The sequence below is a fragment of the Myotis myotis genome, unplaced genomic scaffold, assembly GCF_014108235.1.
Source record: "Myotis myotis isolate mMyoMyo1 unplaced genomic scaffold, mMyoMyo1.p scaffold_m19_p_7, whole genome shotgun sequence".
In the NCBI taxonomy this organism is placed as follows: Eukaryota; Metazoa; Chordata; class Mammalia; order Chiroptera; family Vespertilionidae; genus Myotis; species Myotis myotis.
In genome coordinates, this window is record NW_023416379.1 from 58,205,612 (window position 1) to 58,224,431 (window position 18,820).

General features: G+C 42.9%; 1 protein-coding gene across 5 annotated transcripts; it reads left to right on the forward strand.

The window, feature by feature from the left end:
• The first annotated feature begins 2,309 nt into the window (after positions 1–2,309).
• Positions 2,310–9,898, forward strand: TENT5A (terminal nucleotidyltransferase 5A). Of its 5 annotated transcripts, XR_004968828.1 has the most exons (5): positions 2,310–3,068; positions 3,287–3,848; positions 5,167–5,666; positions 7,091–7,214; positions 8,315–9,898. XR_004968828.1 is itself a non-coding variant. In XM_036317207.1 (4 exons), the coding sequence occupies exons 1-4, from the start codon at positions 3,049–3,051 to the stop codon at positions 7,098–7,100; spliced, it is 1,092 nt and encodes a 363-aa protein (XP_036173100.1). In that variant the 5' UTR covers positions 2,310–3,048; the 3' UTR covers positions 7,101–9,898. The 5 variants fall into 5 exon arrangements, 3 of the variants coding, with proteins under 3 accessions (XP_036173100.1, XP_036173098.1, XP_036173099.1); XR_004968827.1 differs by having other exon boundaries at positions 5,167–7,214; XM_036317207.1 differs by having other exon boundaries at positions 7,091–9,898.
• The last annotated feature ends 8,922 nt before the right edge of the window (positions 9,899–18,820 follow it).

Sequence of the window (18,820 nt, forward strand, 5' to 3'; positions counted from 1 at the left end):
AAATAGACTCTCCCAGGCCGAAAGCCAACTTCTGCGCATGGGCCACGAAGTTTCAGTTGCACTGTACGTGTGCGCCCGCACGTGGTATTTTGTGGAAGAGCCACACTCAAGGGGCCAAAGAGCCGCATGTGGCTCGCGAGCCGCGGTTTGCCAACCACTGTCCGAGTTCATCGGTCGTTGCTCAACCATTGAGCCACTGTGGCCGGGCAGAAAAAAACAAAAACAAAACATACATTTTTAACAGGCCTTTTCTTTTTCCTTTAAATCTTTTTTCCTATTTGTGCTGTCCTTGCCTTACAATGGGAAGGTCCTGGCAAGCTACAAACATCACATTCCTGAAAATAATGGCTAAATAGCAGTCACAGCCAAATGAGTTGGGTTTAAGGCCTGACCCCACATTGGCCATGAAACTTGGGCAAATCTCTTTACTTCTAGGTTCCTCTATTTCCAAATCCCTATGACATAGAATACCTTCTTGAAGAGTATATGTGGTTTTATGTGTAAAGAGTTAAGTAGAGGATGGCCCAGAGGTGATCAGTACGTTCCTGGAACCTCCACAAACCTTATTTAAAGGCACTACCAACCTCACTTCTTACTGTGGTGCTTTATATATCCTTCCTCGGGCATTTTCCAGCTCTCTTACACTCCTCCCTTTGTTGACTATCCCTTTCTCCTTCCTCCTCAGCTATGGAAGGAAATCCAAATAAACTCCCCTCTCTCTCTCCTGCTCGTCTCTCCCAGGTCCCTTAGTCCTAGCTCAGCCCACTACTCCTGTGTCAGAACATACGTCTCTCACAACACAGGTACAGTCGAACCCTAATTATGGACGTGTCTGTCATGCCCATGAGAGCAGTGGTTCTCAACCTTGGCTGCACATTAGAATCACCTGGGAATCTTTTTAAAATCCTGATTTCTGGGCCCCATCCTCTGGAAATTCTGTTTCTTTGTTATGGGGTGGGGCCACAACCTTAGAAACAAAAGAAACAGAATTTCCGGAGGATGAGGTCCGGAAATCAGGATTTTAGAAAGATTCCCAGGTGATTCTACTGTGCAGCCAAGGTTGAGAACCACCGCCTTAGACGACGGGACGTACAGTCATTCTTAACTCCTCGCCGCTCAGCTCGGTGCCTGGCAGGCAGTAGGTAGTCAAGCCATACACACACACACAGAGATGTAACTTTTCCGAACATCTGTCTAGAATGGGTGGATGGATTCACGCGTGGGTGGCTGGGCAGTGTGCTTTGGGGGAGGCGACGGTCTATGAGGATCGGGTGGTTGTCTTAGCGTCCTTTCCCCTCCCCGCACCCCCACTCCCTGCCCCCGCAGCGGAAGGATCATGGCCTCCGTCTAGGATCCAGCGGTTCCTCCGCTTTGGGACACAGCTCCGCAGGGCACCGGCAGGGGGCGGCCTTGTCACGCAGCTGGGTGCTCCCCGGGTGACCGCCCCGCCCCCTCAAGGCGCGCAGCTTTGGTGGGTGGGCGCTGGCTCCCCGGGCTCCCCCAGTTCAAAGGGGCGGACCATTCTCCTCCGGCCGGGCGGCAGGGTGGCATGGGCCGCGGGAGGCCATGTTCCGCCTCCCCTCCCCCGGCGCGCCCCGCTCAGCCCGCACCCCAGCGTCTCCCAGCCTCCACGCCGCGGGAAAGAAAGTTACTCCTTGTTGGGGAAGAGGCCGGGAGCGGCCGGAACGGGAGGCCAGGTGGAAGGGGGGAGCTTTCTAGCAAAGATGGTGCGAGTCCAGGGGGGGTGACCGTCACACTCCTTCCGCGCTGCTGAGGCGACGGAAGCTGGGGTGGGGGTGGGGAGACGCTATTTTACCCTTGACACTTGTTCTTTCACGTTTGGGGGGAAAACAACATCATTTCGCACTGACATTCACGTGAAAAAGACAAACCTTCGCACGGCGTGAGGAACGCGCTGCGCCGCCTTGGGTTCTCGGAGAGAGCACCGCCGCCGGGCGCCCCACTCCGCGAGGGTCCCTCGGCGCCCCAGGGCCGCGCTGCCCGCCCACGGCCGGGGGCGCTCGCCGCCCGAGCCCCCGAGGCGTCGTTCAGGGACCCGCACGGGCCGGCGCCCCGCTCCTGGCGCCCCCCAGCTGCTGGGGCGCTGGGGTCGGACGCACGCTCGCGGCCCCGCCCCCGCGCTTCCCCGGGCGCGCCTCGGGCTCCCAGCGCTTCCCGAGGTTTCGAGAAACGAGAAACGAAACCCAGGGAGCCGAACCCAGCGAGCGAGCCCTTCCCCTCGGGCGCGGAGACTGATTTGCATGGACAAGTGGACGCAGGCGTGCGCGAGGCCCGGGCTTGTGACTGAAGTCAACGGCCCAGGTGTTAGCGATGCTCCGCGGGTCGTGGAGCCCCTCGGGGGCCCGTCTCGAGGCTGGGACCACGCGCGGTATCCGGCGAGCGTTTCATGTGTGGGAACTTTCTACACTTGAGGGATTTTAGTTGCGGTCCTATTTTTGAGGGCCACTTGGGACCCTTGAGGCGTGTTGAGTGTCTCCTCGTGGGGAAAGACTGTGGGCGGGGAACTGCCCATAAGTCAAATGTGTGTCAATACACGCATCTATATACGCGCGCGCACACAGGGCCAGCGGCCGGGAGCTCAGGGACCGCTGGCTGGCGCGGGCGGCCGGCACAGTCCGCGGGAGGGGGCGGCGCCCTATGCAGATGAGGGGGGTGTGGCCAGCGCGCCGCGCCGGGCCCCGGAAGCGCGGGGAGGCCCGGTATAAAAAAAGTACTGAAGACATTTTTCCCGCACAACTGCTAAAGCTCCAGAGACAGGAGCGCGTGCGGCGGGGCGGAAGCAGGAGCCGCCACCTCCGGGACCACCGCGGCTGAGGCGGCAGCGGCGTGGGAGGGGGCGAGGGGCGGGACTGGCCGGCGCCGGCGGCCGGGGTCTGGGAAGGACTGAGTCGCTCGCGGCGGCCGGGAGCGCACTCGCCGCTCCTGGAAGTGTTGCGGCTTCGCTCGCAGTCGCTTTGCTCGCGGCGCTCCTAGAAGGGGCGGCCGTCTCCAGGTGACACAGACGGGACTCCCGCTTGCGCTTTCCAGATGCATCAGAGATACTTTTGGTGCGGGGCTGCTCTGCGGGGCGCGGCGGGGGACGGCGGGGTCTGGGGACGGCGGGGTCTGAGGAGGGGGCGTCTCTGAGGAATCCCCGAGCCGAGCCCAGGGACGAGCCGAGGAAGGGGTTCCCTGGGGCAGGGGGCGCGCTCATTCCTCTTTGGGCGCCTGTGGCCGCCCGCCGCCTGACCGAGCTCCTCCCCCCCCCCTTTTTTTTTCCTTTTAGGACTGACCAGGGCCAAGTGGCATTCGGCGGGCACTTCATGGCGGAAGGTGAAGGGTACTTTGCTATGGCCGAGGACGAGCTGGCCGGCGGCCCCTACATGCCCCTGGGCTGCGACTTCAGCGGCGGCAGCGACGTGGTGGGCGGCTGCGGCTTCGACGAGCCCGGCTCCGACTACGGCGACAGCCCCACGGCGCACTGCAACGTGCTCAACTGGGAGCAAGTGCAGCGGCTGGACGGCATCCTGAGCGAGACCATCCCGATCCACGGCCGCGGCAACTTCCCGACGCTCGAGCTGCAGCCCAGCCTGATCGTGAAGGTGGTGCGGCGGCGCCTGGCCGACCGGAGCATCTGCGTCCGCGACGTGCGCCTCAACGGCTCGGCGGCCAGCCACGTCCTGCACCAGGACAGCGGCCTGGGCTACAAGGACCTGGACCTCATCTTCTGCGCCGACCTGCGCGGGGAAGAGGAGTTTCAGACTGTGAAGGACGTCGTGCTGGACTGCCTGTTGGACTTCTTGCCCGAAGGGGTGAACAAAGAGAAGATCACCCCGCTCACGCTCAAGGTAAAGTCACCCCAACCGGGGCTTGGGGTCCGCCCCGGGGGGCAGGGGTTCAAAGGGGCCAGGGGGAAAGAGAAGATGCCGTGAAAGAAATCTATGGCCGTGACAGGTCTGGGTGCGCTTATTTATTTTGCTTTTGATTCTTTGCAAGGAGTAACCTAAGGTGCATGGAGGATGCCCAGTGTTTTACTTAACTTGGGGCTTCGGGCGCCACAACTCTCCTGCTTCCTCCTCTGACCCCCCCCCCCTTTCCTTCTCCTTATTTTTTAACTCTTGGCATTCTTTGCTCTAGTCTTCTCCAGAGTAGATTCTAAGTGGAAGAATGAAATGATCTCAATCATTTTTTTTTTTTGAGTCATTATATGTGCCAGTGGTTCTCAACCTTCTGGCCCTTTCAATGCAGTTCCTCGTGTTGTGACCCAACCATAAAATTATTTCCGTTGCTACTTCATAGCTGTAATGTTGCTACTGTTATGAATCGTCATGTAAATATCTGATATGCAGGATGGTCTTAGGCGACCCCTGTGAAAGGGTCGTTCGACCGCCAAAGGGGTCGCGACCCACAGGTTGAGAACCGCTGTAAGTCGTTGGGAAAATAGCAACCTGAAGCAGAACCAAGCCAGTGAGCTTATTGCGTTGGAAAATGTGAATAGATTTCCTAGCTGCATTCAGCTGACTCCCTGTGTTTAAGATAGACGTGGTGCTTCTCTGGGTTTGTTCATGTGTTAAGGATATAGTGTGCCCCCCCACCCCAACCACCTCTCTTTGGTTCAAAGCTCATTTTACACATTTAGTTAAAATTGTCTGAGGAATCGGCCTCCCAGAATGTCCTAATATAGTTCATTTTTATTGCAACTGCCCAACACCCCTAGAGGGACAGACAAGATACTGATCTCATCTGTTGTCTCAGGGGGAGGAGAACTGAGTGACTAGAGACAAGAAGGAGAGGCAGACCAACTTTTCTCTGAATGCTCTTCTTTCTTTTGAATATTGTGTGAATATTGTACCTATTAGACCATTTTCAAAAAATAACATTTCAGAAGTCAGACATGACAACAGAACCTTTTAGTACTGTGCTACATCTGCCAAAAGCCTCAAACTATTATTTCTCCTCTCTTTCCCAGACAGTAAAACCACTCGTTAAATGTATTTTTTTTTTTCCTGTTTTCAGAAGACTGTTTAAGCCTGTAGGTAGTGTTTTGCTGAAACTTGACAAAACAAAAGGGAAGGAGCAAAGTAAATGTCATCTGTGAGGAGGATGTATTTACTTATTATTTTTGCTAGGTGTGCTCATCTTCTTGTTTTATCTTTTGAATTATAGGAAGCTTATGTGCAGAAAATGGTTAAAGTGTGCAATGACTCTGACCGATGGAGTCTTATATCCCTGTCAAACAACAGTGGCAAAAATGTGGAACTGAAATTTGTGGATTCCCTCCGGAGGCAGTTTGAATTTAGTGTAGATTCTTTTCAAATCAAATTAGACTCTCTTCTCCTCTTTTATGAATGTTCAGAGAACCCAATGACTGAAACATTTCACCCCACAATAATCGGTGAGAGCGTCTATGGCGATTTCCACGAAGCCTTTGATCACCTTTGTAATAAGATTATTGCCACGAGGAACCCAGAGGAAATCAGAGGAGGAGGCCTACTGAAGTACTGCAACCTTTTAGTAAGGGGCTTTAGGCCCGCCTCTGATGAGATCAAGACCCTTCAGAGGTATATGTGTTCCAGGTTTTTCATCGACTTCTCAGACATTGGAGAGCAGCAGAGAAAACTGGAGTCCTATTTACAGAACCACTTCGTGGGATTGGAAGACCGCAAGTATGACTATCTCATGACCCTTCATGGAGTGGTGAATGAGAGTACAGTGTGCCTGATGGGACATGAAAGAAGACAGACTTTAAACCTTATCACAATGCTGGCTATCCGGGTGCTAGCTGACCAAAATGTCATCCCTAACGTGGCTAATGTCACTTGCTATTACCAGCCGGCCCCCTATGTAGCAGATGCCAACTTTAGCAATTACTACATTGCACAGGTCCAGCCAGTATTCACATGCCAGCAACAGACATACTCTACTTGGCTGCCCTGCAATTAAAAATCATTTAAAAATGTCCTGTGGGGGAAGCCATTTCAGATAAGATAGAAAAAAATAAAAAGAAGGAAAAAAAAAGGCTGCGTGACCCAGCCCTGATTAGAGATGTGTTTTGTACAATGATGATCTGCTCCTGATTTTAAGCTTGGCAAAGTTTGTGAATCCTTTCATAGATATGGGAGCATGATCTTAAAATGATCCCCACCCACCATCAACCCATGCACCAAATCTGCCTACCCAATAAGATTCTATTCTGAAACAAAAGAGACCTGTCATTGAAAACAACCAGGTTCTCCTAAAATAACAAGGGGAAAAAATGCTTGATGACAATATGGGTTTGCAGTACCTTGCTCCCATAGCTTTGCCATATGGGGTAGGGGGTGGGGGGGGGGGTGGAGTTTCTTATAAGTTGGAATTCACAAAAGGGAAAATACAGAGGAAAAAATATCTCACCCCAACTTAATTATCAAATCAGGAGTTCAGATAGTAATAATACAGGAAGAAGGGAAACTCTAACATTGGGATTATTATCTGAAGCTTGTAGCAAGTGCTTTTTGTGAAACTATCCTATTGCGTTAACAGAAATGGCTTACTCCAAATGAACAGTAGTAGGTTGATGCAGTTTTCATAACAAACAGCAGAACTTACGATGACACAATCCATTATTTCCAGCTGCGTGTTTAGTTTGCATTTTTAAAATGTGAAAATGCAAGCAAAAACAGCTGTAGAAAGGAAAGTATGTTCAAGGACCAAAGATTTAACAGATAAAAATACCCAAGTAGAAGAGATATAGTAGAATATATAAAGAGTTACTATATTTGTTACACACCAATATACATCAAAGTGCCTGTTGCCTTCTGAAAATTTGAAGTGAAAAATTTTTATGGTTTAATGATTATTTTGTTTTATCAGGGACTAAAGAAATAAAACAGCATAAGCTTGTGAATGGTGGAAGAAATGCCCTATTTTTTCTTGGCAAATACTTGTATAAAGCTAACATTGTTGGTGTGATATTATAGGTTCATGTGTATGTATATTATGTGTGTATATAGACATATTTGGGATATGAATATATTCACACAACACATCGACTATGGTCTAATGTAGCATATAGGAAATGTTTAAATACTGTGCTTTTATGTTTCAACAGGATGACATGAGACGTGGGCATATTGCAGTGATGAATTAAAACCCACATCTAAAAATGTTAAAGCAAATGAAGGAGGAAAACAAGTAATATATTTGATAGGAAGTACAGAGATTATACATTTTTAGTGAGTGTTTTTTCCCTTTTTTTGTGTGTGTGTGTGAACCATAGAATTCCAAAAATGGGAGAATATTTGTTTGGCAGAGCACTCTTTTTTTTTATATTTAACTGCCATTTTGACAGTTTGAACCCTTTTATTGTTTTTTATATTACTTGCATGTTTCCACGGTGTATAATCCAGTAGATTCTGGATCCATGATAGTCTATTTAAATCCCTAAAAAGAATTTCTGGTGATCTGAACACTACTTATTAATATTTAAATGAAAATTTTAATGAATGCCTTCTGCATTCTAAGACCACTAGAATTTAGTAAATGTGAAATGATCCCTTTTAAAGAGTATTTGCACAATTGTTTAAAATTTATATATGAGATATATATATTATATATAAAATTTTATAAATTCATGCCAATATGAAACATCTTTGATCTGGTTGTCACACTGCATTTAAATAGTTAGTACTGTATTTTAAATTCAATCACTTTGCATTAAATCAAATCCAACTTTATTTTCTCTTTCTCAAGAAGCCATTTATAGCTTTGTGAAATGAATTGGCATTACTATTTCAGTTCAATGTCAGCTAATCCTAACACCATTCCTTCTCCCAGCTCTAAATTCCTTTGGACACTGGTATCTGAGAATGAATTTATTAAAAACAAAACTAACACATAAAAAATCTTCCCTTTGTATTGTGAAACAGCCACATAATCCCTGTCAACTCTAGTGGATGACTGCTTACTATGATAATTTCTATGAAGAACCAACGAGATTTTAAAAATCTGATCTGTTAAAGAGGGGCTGGGGAAAAGAATAGCATCATCCTACATGGCAGTGTAATTTGTTTATGGTTTTCTGGACATCACTCAGATGCCAAATTAATCCACCCAAACTACCTTTCACACATCTTTCTTTGAAGCCTTAACAGGAACTTGATAGGTTTGCTGTAGCAGCTTCCCTGTGAATTTGACAAAGCTGTAACAGCTACTGCACTGCCACTTACCGTTTCCTAGGGGACTCTTCCTTCTCCCATGTTGGCTCAGTCTCCCTATCTCCAGCCTTGAGTTTGAAAAATTAATTGTAAATCCCCATAAAATATTCCATTTTCAGAATAAGCCTGATACTTATCTATAAGAAACCAGAGCTCTGCCTGCTTCCCGGTTGGAAGTTTTCTGAAAGAATACTAGGGAATGCTTAGGAACGTCTGAGCAGCCCGTAATCTGCCATCTTCCTTCTCATCCTAACTCTTGACAAGTGAGTTGTCCACTGTTTTTAACAGAATCTGAAGATCTCTGGCTCTTCTATAGCAACAACCTGTTGTTAATTTAATGACAGATTTTTGTTTATAGGGGCCTTATTTGAAAATACAATTTTCATTTATTTTCTCAAATATTTATGTTATTTTCTTGCTTACTCCAGGGTTGGTAGCATAATTGGAAGTGCCAGCACCTGGCATTCAGATAGAACAGGTTGTGCTCAAGACAACCTTCAGTATTTACTTTAAAGTTTATATAATTTATTTCTCTTTTGTATGTACTATAGTCTTGTGCATATGTAGTTCAACAAACAGTGGAATATATGTCTCTCTTTATGGATGTGTGGCCTAAAAATTTGAATGTTTGCTGACAAAGATCCGTGTGTATAGGTCAGAGAAAAGAACAGCTCTCAACTCCTGATTAGTGCCTGTGATTTGCTTGCTTTTGTGTTTATCTGGCCTAGTGTGCTGTTATTTTAAATAGGAAGAAGTTTTATCTTCTGGAGGCTCCTCTCATCTATCCAGGCTGGTATGTCAGCGAACACTTAATCTGTGACAATGCCTTTTTAAAAAGTTTACTTCGTTTGCAGTAAATATGGTTGCCTCAAGAAGTCTTTTCCCTTCCAGAAATGAGGTCAAGCATCTGCTCACTTTGGTATTAGGTGGACTATTTTAGCATGGCTCCCAAAAAATGCAAGATGGAAGACTATCTGTAAACCAAGCCAAGGGAGATATGCAAAGAAAAGTGAACATACTGTTTTTTGCCACCCCTTTATGTTTGCTTATTGTTGGTTGCTTTACTGTGCATAAAGTTGTTTTCAGTGCAATACTTGTCAAGTAAATATTGTGAACTATCCTGTAAATCAAATGTATTATGTTGAAAGCTATCAGTTCAAAAATATGCTTTTTTGTTATTTGAAGACAAAGTGTGTTAGATGAAACCAAAAAGCCAAAAAAAAAGGTAATTTCATATATAGCACCTATTTGAATATAATCTTTCTTTAAGATTTCTTATAGCATAGCCTTTTCAGTGCTAAGAAAGAATCTCTGTAATATTTTGTTGTAATAATGGCTTGCTAACAAAGTGTGTGGTAAAAGTACGAAGTTGGAAGGAGTCAAGGTAACTTGGCAAGATTTGCTGCAAAGCCTTGTGGAATGGAGGAGGCTCTGCCCGCTGGCTCTCTCTCTCTCTCCAGCCTCTCTCCAACCACTGCCTGCTCTGAGACGTCCTATTGCAGCAAGCTGCACCTAGGGTCACTCCTTTGGAATATTTTTGACTTCAGACTATGTCACAGGCAGAAAAGGAGTTGATGGAGAATGGACTCTTAAAAACTGACATGTTTGAATCAGTGCTAGAGGGAACAGATTGTGAATTTTGTTTACAGCATCCAATATTTGGATTTTCTTTTTTGTAAATAAAAAGAAGTTATTTTTTTCTATTTGTGTCTGTTATCTTTGGTGTCTGTGCTGGCTAAGAGATCATGTCCTCTAGATCTCAACCTGTATCCATGAGAAAAGACAGGCAGTATTTGGAGTAGAACAGCCCTCATCAACTTTCTGATTGAAGTACAGTAAGTTAAAATGTCCAACTTTTAGCCAGCTCATCTCTGACTGTCAGTTAGTTCCAAGAGTCTAGTTAATGGGTGGCAATTTTTTTTAATCTAGGCACTAACTTAGTGTTAAGCAACTCAGAAGTCAGCTATTTTCCAGTGTAAGTAGAGACTCATGTATTTGCCCTACGGGGCTCTAGTAACCCTGAGTGGTCCTTGGTTTTCATGAGTAGCCCAATGGCTGTGATTTAGTTTTCAGTGGTTATATATAATCTGTTTGAGGTTCTGTAAGTGTTATTTGAAGGTGAAGTGGAAGAGCAATCATAGGATCTAATATGTTGTATTATGTGAATGTGTACTGGGTGCAAAGAAATCACCCTTTGACTAGCAGTTAACAAAATCTCACCTGTTCAGATTTCCAGAGGGCATCCATTTATTTATTTATTTATTAAGTGTTTTCTTTGTGTAATTTTGGAGACTTTCTCAATAGTAGTAGTATGAGAATTTGGTAAGCCTAGGCTGTTATAAGACATATTTGTGATGCTTAAAACCATTTAAAGTCCTGATGTGGGTAGAATCTGTGCTTAACACTACATCTATAAAAGAGCCACTCCTCATATTTAAAGCCAGTTTCCCTCACATACACATCATAAAAATACAAGGTGGTTATTTGATTTTCATAGTGGTGTATGTTGCACTCTTCCTTTGTTGCAACATCTTCATCCTCTTACAACCCGTTCCTCATATGTGGCCATAATTCTTTTTAAGCAAGGTTTGAATAGGGCAGTATATATTAAGCCCCTCCTAGACTTAGATACAACCTGCTATTTCTAGTTGAATTACCAGGTTGCACTTAGCTAAGCCTTAAGAGCAGCAACACACCCTTCCTTTCCTTAGGAACCTCATTCCCTAAACATTCAGTTCCTTTAAAGTAGAACAAGAATTGTTAAAATAAAATACTTCAGAAATTAAACTGTACTTTTCTTCTTAGAACCAAGTTTGAAATAAATAGCATGAATGTTCTTCAGCTTAATAGCAAATGATTTTTAAATGGCAATGGCTTTCAGCCAGAAATGCTCAAAAAAAAAAAAAAAATCCAGAACCAGGTCTCCTTGGACAAAAGGATAAATCTAGGACTGGGGTAGGGAATATACCAGAGGAACTTGGATCTCTTGTAATTCCAGAAAGCAAAGATGTGTTAAAAAAACAAAACAAAACAAAAAACCACAATGGTGAGCATGTCAAAAGAACAGAGGTGCCAACTGAAAGAGCTCAAATGGCCAAAGCTTGAATAATTTGAGCAACAAAATAAGTGGCATTGGATTATAACCCAAAGTAATAAATATCCACAAGTCCACATAAATAGAAATAGATGGTTGCATTAATAAATAAATGAGGGCAAAGAGACAAATTTCCTGTGCAGAATTTCAAATCTCTAGATGCTGCCCCCTCAAAGAGGTGGACCTTAACTCTCTACCTCTTTTTAAAAAGACATTTTTATTGATTTAAGAGAGGAAGGGCCGGGGGGGGGGGGGGAGAGGGAGAGAGAGAGAGAGAGAGAGAGAGAGAGAGAGAGAGAGAGAGAGAGAGGAGAGAAATATCAATGATGAGATAGAATCATTGATCGGCTGCCTCCTGCACACCCCACACTGGGGATTGAACCTGCAACCCAGGCATAAGCCCTGACTGGGAATTGAACCGTCGACGCTCAACCTCTGAGCCCTGCCACCTGGGCACACTCTACCTCTTAAGTGTGGGTTGTGCATAGTGGCTTCCATAGAGTACATACAGTATGGAAAAGGGTGAAAAAGAGTAACCATACCTCATTGGAGAAACTTGACAAACTACAGATGAACATGATCAATATAAACAGTGACAAATCATGAAGACAGCATGTGTCATTGTTAGGATGTGATGAAAATGGCACTTCTCTTCTGTACTCTTTCTTTCCCAAACCCACAACCACTGTCTAATTATGAGAAAAGCATCAGACAAATCTAAATTGAGGGCATTCCATAAAATACTGGATGAGTTCTCTTTAAATCATCAAAACCAGGAAAATCTGAAAACTGCCACAGCCAAGAGGAGCCCAAGGAGACAGGACAACTAAATATAAAGTGGTATCCTAAATGGGATCCTGAAACAGAAAAGGACATTAGGTAAAACCTATGAAATTCTGAATAAGTATTATTGAAATAATATTTCAGTGTTGGTTCATTAGTTAAGACAAATGTACCATACTAATGTAGGACGTTAACAATGGGGAAAATGGCTCTGGAATACATGGCAACTCTGTACTATCCTCACTTTTTTTGTTGTTGCAAATCTAAAACTATTCTCAAATAAAAAGTTCATTTAAAAAAACGAAGACTGAGTGAACCTTCCTCACTATTTCTAGGGAAGTGACTGCCTAGAAAAATAATATACTGAATAGTTAATTTTATTTTGTAATGTCTTTTGTATTTAAAGGGTTAGAGAGTATGTATATGAAAGACTGACTCCAAAGTTTCAGGGAAGCTTTACCTCCCAGTTTTAGGGAAAAGAAAGCGGGGCGGGGGGGGGGGGGGGGGTTGTGTGAAGAGAACTGAGTTGTAGACAGTGTCTGCCTATAGAATAGCAGGAGGAATTCATATTACCTTGTATTTTTATGGAAAGGGAACATTAAATGTAACTATAAACTATTGTGTAGATATAATTTATAAATGTGGAGTACTCAAGTGAGCAAGGAGCTAAACTTTTGTAGCCCAATATTCAGGGAACCCTAGAAAGTTGTTCAGGAACTCTGTGAAGGAGTAAATGAAATTTTAAAAAAGTTAATGCTATGGGAAACTAATATCTAGTGGAGTGTTGAAATGAATGATTACTTAATGTAAATAGCCACTTCCATCATTTACCTGCCTACCCAAGCTTCTTGTTCAGCATATCAGGTTTTCTTAAAGTGAAGGGACACCTGTTTTTGTATTTACTTCCTCAACTCAATCACTGGCATTAGAAATAATTCAAAATGCAGTTTTGAAAATTAGATACCCTTTGTAATTTTTAAAAGCAGTAATTTCAGCTTAGGGTCATGGGGCACCCTGAACTTCAAGAATATATGCATATGGGGCTAAATTATTTCTAAGCTCCATAATGGAAAGTTCCCTTCAGGATCCCCTTCAGAAATGATTAATTTTCCAGCCCAGTGTGTACTTATCAGTAATGCCAAGATTTTGTGGCATCATCTGGCCATGTCATTAGAAAACGGCTGAAACCCTATTCTTTTATTTTTTTTCTTCTTTTAGAAAAGTTCAACCTAATGAACTACACTAGTAGGTGCTATGGATAATGCCATTCTGTGTCATGAATTGCATATGCCCTGGAGTTTCTTTCTCAAGATCTCTTCAAATAAGGTCAAGAAGATTATGGTTCATATGTTCTTCATTTTAATAGGGAATAATTAAAAACGATGAACCTATCTTCATTTTAGAGTCCAATTATCAGAAAAAAGAAGAGAAACAAATTCAATCAGTTTAAAGGCCTAATTGCTGAATTATTTGCTAGATTGAGCAAATAAAAATATAGGATGCCCAGTTAAATTTGAAATTCAGATAAGCAATGATTTTTTTTTTAAGTATAAGGATGTCCCATGCAATATTTTGGACATACTTATACTAAAATTTGTCTGTATTAATCTGAAATTCAAGTTTGACTGGAAGTCCTATATTTTATCAGGCAGTCGTATAACCTATATAGGATTACAAAATAAGGCTGAAAAAGTTTCCTATTACAATTTGGTTCAAGAACAGTTTATAACTTGTTAATATTTAACTTTAGGTACTACTAAACACTGCATTCACATAGAGTAACCATAGTAGCAACCTCTTTGAGACATGGTTCAGTCATTAAATATTTGCTGAGTATTTTTTATATGTTTAGCCTTGTGCTAGACTCTGAGGCCCAAAAGAAGTGAAAGGCCTGGTCCATTGTTCTTTAGAAGGTTCCACTTGCAAGTAGAACTTACTTGCTGAAAATTAATTTTTCAGCTACCCTGGGGTTAGTTACTCATGAGGCTTAGCTCTGCATGGGGTGCCATAAAGAGCCCTGTAGACTAATGGAGAGTCTGCACAAGGGTAATAGTCCTTGAAATGTGCCTTCTTGGGAGCTTTTATAGGCAGAGCTCCCCACAGGTAGTCCCAGTATAGACAGGCACTGGCCATTTGCAAGGAAGGAAAAGGGTAGATGAGTATTGCATTTTCTGCTGAGGGAAGCAAATTTCTCCCCGAGCTTCTGGACAGTTGCGTTCTCTTTTCAAAACCACTGCAAAAATGTTTAGGACTTAACTAGAATGCACTTTGAAATTTTATTGCCTTATAATCCTGTTTGCTGCAGCACATTCAAATTTCCTTGAATGTTTCTTATGTAACCACTTCTGGTTAAATGTCATTTGAAATGATTACAATTTAGTCTTCCCTTTTTTTCCCCAGAGCTGGATAAGTCCCGTTCTTAGATGCTTCAGATGCACCATGCATTTAATGCACCCCAAACCTTACCTGCTCCCAAATTGTGTAAAAAAATTTTCTTTCTCAGATACTTCAAATGAATCAAATGCACCATAGACTTTTACCCTTCCAAATGTGTATAAAACCAGTTGTGGTCAGCCTGGCAATTTATTCAGTCAGGGTAGAGTCTCATTTAAAGAGCATTTATACCTGTCCTGATTATTTATGTGCTCTCCAGAACTGCATGGGGTAGAAGAAATCCACAGCTTTCACCATCATCAAAACATTTAATAAATACTTTCTTATGCCCTTGGTTTGATACTATGTGAATACTTACAAAGAGTATGAACCAATAAAACACAAAGCAGCAGTGAAATTAAGAATTTTTATGTATATTTTTTATTGTTGATAGGATTACAGATATCTCCCATTTACCTCCCTTTATCCCCATTCTCCCAGCCCCTACCCACCCACCCCCAGGTCTTCACCACCCTATTGCCCATGTCCATGGGCTATGCATATAAGTATATAAGTTCTTTGGTTTATCTCTTCTTCTCCCTCCAACCCCACATCAAGGTATGTCAGTCCGTTCCATGCCTCCATGATTTGGGTCTTATTTTATTGGTCAATTCATTTTGCCAAAATATGAGCGGTCAAGCTGGTTCCCACTTAAGAGCATCTGCTGGTTGTTCCATCTCGTTGGAAAGCTCTTATTTCAAAATTTTTCATCACTTGTTCCCTCACTTTATTATCATCATTGGTATTCTTATTAGTTGTTGTTTAAATGTTACTTTCTCAGAGAGATCTTTCCTGATCTTTCTACTTAAAATAGTTTCCCCACAACATCTTTACCAAGTTATCGCTGAGACTTTATCCTGATTTTAGATGTGTATTACTATTACACTTGTCACTATCTGAAATTGTATTATAAATTGATGTTTCTTTTATTTATGGCTTATTTGTCCTCATAGAATGAAATTCCATAAAGGCAAGAACATGGCCTAATCTCTTACTATGTTCTTAGTGTCTGAGATAGTGCCTGCTACATAAGAGGTACTTGTTACATTTGGGTTAGTAAATGAATGAATGCATTCCATTTGGTTCAAGTCAGAGGTGAGACCAAATATTTAATTGGGAAAGTATTAAAGATTATGTACAAAGAGTGAAGAGTGGACCGGGAACAGTTAAAAATAAGAGAAGGATCTCAGAGATTGCCTGCTCATTGAAGGAGCACAGAGGAAAACCCAGATGGGTTCCAGCAATTTAGGAGAGAGATGGCCTCGGGGGGGGGGGGGGGGCATGTTTAGGGCAGGAGTATTTAAACCTCTCTGGTTCCTGAGCTTGAGCAGCTGGGGACAGTGGGACAGCTGGTGTTGACAGCATTTGAATGGCATGATACTTAGGGATAAGAGTAATAGGAAGCACATCTTTCAGCACCCATGGGTCTGGTCTCTTTGTTCCAAACAAACCTGGCAGCCTGGTAAATAAAGTAAAGAGTACAGTGGTCCTAGACAGTGATTCTCTCTCTCTCTCTCTCTCTCTCTCTCTCTCTCATCTCTTTTTTTCATCACCTGCTACATCTCTCAGAACTAGGGAATCCCTGAAAGAAGTTTTCAGGAAAATGAGCACAAGGACCGAGGTCTGCCTCATATTTTAAGTAAGGGTAGGGGTTGAGCACAAGCACCGAGGTCTGCCTCATATTTTAAGTAAGGGTAGGGGTTATTAGGTGGGAAGTGCACTTTGCTATTGGAAGAAGGCAAATGCATAGTGGGTGGTCTGCTCATCAGCTCTTTCTCAAATGAGACAATCAGCATGTCCACTGGCACTCCTAGCTGGTCAAGCCTCACAGAACAAACAGTCTTGCCCTGGGGCATTATACCTGTTGTGACTATTTGTTATTGATTTTTCAGGAGTGTCCCATCTTCAAAATCTTGTCCTGTGGTCAGACTTTGTGCCTGCTATGTTGTTGCATAATGTCACAGTAAGGTTTCTGATTTTAGGTGCCATTTTGTAATTACTGAGTTCGATATTTGGTGCAGTAAGGATCCCCTACTTCAAAAAATTGCTTAAAAATTAGTTTCAAACTCTTTATTTCCACTTTTATACATTAACACCAACTTGAATTCTCTGGATCTTGTCCTTAGTCCCAACCCACTTAGGCCATGGCAATTCTCAAAAGAAGAGAGGTTGGAAAGGAGCTTGATCGAGAAAAGTGAAACAATAAGATATATAGGGTGTCCCTCAAAATGTATGCACACTTGAACAGCTGATAACTCACTTAATATTGAAAATGAACTGTATGTTAATAAACACTAACTCTGTAATCATTCAAAGTCTGTATACCAGCAGATAAACACCTAATTTTGAAAATGAACTGTATGTTAATAAACATGGACTTTATAATCATTCAAAGTGTGTATACAATAAAAAAATTTTTTGGTACACCCTATATTTCATAAAAAGTACTGCGCATTTCGTATAATGATCCCATTATAAATAATGTAGGTTTGGGGCTTCTGAATCAACTTAAGGTTTTAGGAGCCACATTAGTATATCTATAAAAGAAGGGTTTATAAAGTGACACTGTTTCCTCATTTCTGAGAAAGGATGACTGTTAATATTACTTATACCAGACAGAGCATGTGCACACCAGGGTTATGTCTCCATAATAAGTTTTCTTGGTTTGTTTGGTTTTTATCCTGCATTGTATGATCTTTGGAGGTTAACTAGGGGAAGGGACCTGACATTTGTTGAATTCTTACTCGGGGCCAGGATGCTTAGCACTCTACATACATCATCTTCCTTAATTGCCAAGCACAATAGTGATAGCAAGTACATTCCCCACTTCACTGAGCAGAAAATGGAATCTATGAAGGATCAGTCATCCAGCTGGAATGGAGAAGAGGAAGGATTCCAAGGCACGTCTTGGAATCCCGTTTTTGCTCACTTTTTCTAACCTGCCAAGCCCTCCACCTCTCACCCTTGACTGTGGATTGTCAGTGCCACGGTTTCTCTCTGTCCTCAATACTTAAGAGCAGGAGAAAGGATACACGGTGGCAGCCCAGCTGAGTGAGTGTGAACTCTAAGAATAAAAGTGACTATTATTATAACAATGTCAATAGTTCCCTGTAGCAGGCATTACCTATAATGCATACAAACATAAAATAATTATATTTTATGTTTAATAATAACAACAATCCTGAGACTTGGGTTAAAACAGTGTTATGATGATCTCTTTTAGGGTAAGAAAAATGAGACTTAGAGAGATGGAGCTTGTACGTAAGACATGAAGGCCTTTAGAACTCATTCAGTGATTACATAGACGGAGAGTCTATTTCTGCCTGAGACACACAAAGCAAATTGGTCCTTCTGCAACCCCTCTCCTTTCAGCCATCTATCCAAAAGGCAGGTGCATCATGCTAACGCAGCAGGTAGAAGGTTCAGGAAGAGCCTCAGAGCTTTTCTTACAGGATGAGAGCACATAAATTGCCTATTGTGAGTGGATTACCTTATGAAAAATAAGCATAATTTAAATTTTCAGTTGGCAGTCAGAATTCAGTAAATCACTTCAGTGCTGTCAAACCTGCTTTCGGTATCTCCCATTTCAGAGAATGGGCCACTTAATCTTTAAAAAGTAATCAATTAGCCTGACTTGCGTCACTACTTACTGACAATGCATGCTAACCAGCTGGCTGCTTTAATTTTTTTTTTTTAATTTTGAAGAAAATGTCTGAAAGGAAAGGTAAAGAGTGTAATGAGACATGCTAACCCCTTACAAAACTCTGAATAAATTTCTATAACTTCTAAAATGTTCATTAGTCTTCTTGTGCTGTAGGCTTATCACACCTGTTTAGCTGTGCCACCCCAAACATGTTCCTTAGCAATTTCCTTCTAGTTTGCAACTTTTGCTTAATGATGTCATAAGCTTTTTTTGAAACATAATGTCAACATGATTCTTTGTCACTTGATAGATAGTTCAGAGTTTTGGGGGGTAGGTGGGTGTAAGATCAGATCTTTGGACCTGGATTCCAGTTCTGTGCTGGAACTAGCTGATGTACTTCTAAATGGTACTTAAGGAAACACATGCATGCCCAGGTCCTACTCCTAACAATTTTTATTTAATGAACCTCAAGTGAGGCAAGAATATCTGTAACTTTTATCAAGTGTTTTGGAAACACAGCTCTGCTTAGGACCCCCTACTTTTCAGATATGAATAGTGCCAAATCTCTGTCAGTTAGCCTAGGCCCTCAGAGCCTGAGGCAGTGATTATGATCCTAATAGTTTATTTGTGAGATATAATCACAGGACGTTGGCGTAAAGAACAAGTGTGATT

Coding starts and splice junctions, on each gene's coding strand:
- TENT5A (XM_036317205.1), top strand. CDS start 3,049: ATGCATCAGAGATACTTTTG. Junction 3,069..3,286: donor ATGCATCAGAGATACTTTTG/GTGCGGGGCTGC, acceptor TTTTCCTTTTAG/GACTGACCAGGGCCAAGTGG. Junction 3,849..5,166: donor TCACCCCGCTCACGCTCAAG/GTAAAGTCACCC, acceptor TTTGAATTATAG/GAAGCTTATGTGCAGAAAAT.